Source organism: Coenobita brevimanus, chromosome 58 (assembly GCF_032717465.1).
Source record: "Coenobita brevimanus isolate Jiangsu-jjx chromosome 58, ASM3271746v2, whole genome shotgun sequence".
In the NCBI taxonomy this organism is placed as follows: domain Eukaryota; kingdom Metazoa; phylum Arthropoda; class Malacostraca; order Decapoda; family Coenobitidae; genus Coenobita; species Coenobita brevimanus.
The window spans coordinates 17,467,476-17,469,059 of record NC_137011.1 but is presented as its reverse complement, the minus strand read 5'-3'; the positions used below and the strand labels follow the sequence as shown (position 1 = coordinate 17,469,059).

The window sequence follows — 1,584 nt, the reverse complement described above, 5'->3', positions numbered from 1 at the left end:
CCCAGGTACTGGTGAAGAGAAACATGGGTGAGTTGGTGGCCACCAAGCAGAAGTTGGAAGTCTGGGGGACGGAGACCAAAAGGAAGACATTTCATCTTATCAAAGTTTATCTTGAGGCCCAACTCATTGCATATGGCATGCAGTCTGGAGAGTGCATAGTGGGCCTGAGTAAAGCAGTTACCTCTGGGAAAGACGAGGGCCAGATCATCTTCATAGCAGAGCAGAGTGACACCAGTGCCATAATCCACAGTAAGCAGCCTCTCTACCAAGACGTTGAAGAGCAGTAGACTTAAGATGCTGCCCTGGGGGTACCATTTGGGTGGTAATAGAAGGGGGAGAGATGGCCCTGGAAATGTACCCCTGCAGCGCGATCCACAAAGAAATCGTGGACCAATGTCAAAAGTTTGCCCCCTACTCCCTTGGCTGCAAGAGCCTCCAAGATGACAGCAGGACTGGCAAGCTCAAATGCCTTCTCAAGGTCGAGGAAAATGGCCATTCCCCGTCCACCGCAAAGCTCCCTGAGTAAGGATGCAAGGCAGTGAGTTGCATTCCTGCCTGGATGGTAAACATAGATCCTCGGGTGCAGCGGGCCCAAATGCCAGGACAAACGACTGCACACAATCCTCTCTGCCTTCTTAGAAATACAGCTAAGAAGGGAGGTAAGGTGCATGGCAGCGGGATCACGGGGTTTGGGAATCGGGTGAATAATAGCCGTCTTCCATGACCTTGGCAAACGACCCTCAGACCACGAGAGGTTGAGCAGGTCAAGCAGCCGCTCACCACCATTATCTCCAGCGTGAGATAACATAGAGTACAGCAGCCTATCGAGCCCCAGCACAGAGTCCCTTCTGTGTCGCAGTGCTTGTTGAAGTTCCCCACTGGTGATGGGGCAGTTAGCAGGGTTGGGCCTATCACAGGCAGCCTGAATCACAGCAACACAAGAGGCAGACAACTGTGCCTGAAGGCTCAAACAGACGGTGGGAGATTGTGGGAAGCAGAGCGGTCCGCAAAGTGCCATGCAAGATGACTGGCTTCAGTGGCAGGATCAGGATGGGAGGGCGGATGAGGAGGATGTGGATCAGAGATGGACCGGACTCTCCTTCACATCACACGGAGTGTGGAGTGAGAGTCCAAGGTGTGACACCATCCAATCCACGCCTCCTTTTTGATGCGATGCTTCTCCCTAAACCATGTGGCGCGTGACAGCAACAAGGCACCAGCGGTGTGGAGATGTGCGGCACCACCGGTACTGCTTGCACTCTGCATTTAAACGGTGGTTCAGTTCTCTGACCCTGTCACAATAAAACCAACCGTCCCAGTAGCACCTCACGGACCACTGCTGCAGTGGGATGGTGAGTGAGGCAGCCTGTGAAAAGGCAAGGGCTACTTGATCTGCTCGGCCTTCTAGGTCCAGGGCGGGTGGAGACGCACCAAAGGCCACAGCTAATGTGCCATTGAAGGCAGCCCAGTTGGCTCTTCGGAAGTCCCACCGTGGGGGGGGCAGAGGGGGGGTGGAAGAGGAGCCATAGGCAAGGCAACCTTGATAGCAAAGTGGTCACTAGTGAGGTGGGGGTGCAGCGACCA

The 1,584-nt window shown here is 54.5% G+C and overlaps 1 protein-coding gene across 1 annotated transcript; it reads right to left on the bottom strand.

Annotated features, from left to right (window-relative positions):
• Nucleotides 1-289: 289 nt before the first annotated feature.
• On the bottom strand, nt 290-1,018 carry LOC145402664 (uncharacterized). Its single transcript, XM_080274646.1, has one exon. The coding sequence runs from the start codon at nt 1,016-1,018 to the stop codon at nt 290-292; it is 729 nt and encodes a 242-aa protein (XP_080130772.1).
• Between the last annotated feature and the right edge of the window lie 566 nt (nt 1,019-1,584).

Coding starts and splice junctions, on each gene's coding strand:
- LOC145402664 (XM_080274646.1), bottom strand. CDS start 1,018: ATGGCACTTTGCGGACCGCTCTGCTTCCCACAATCTCCCACCGTCTGT.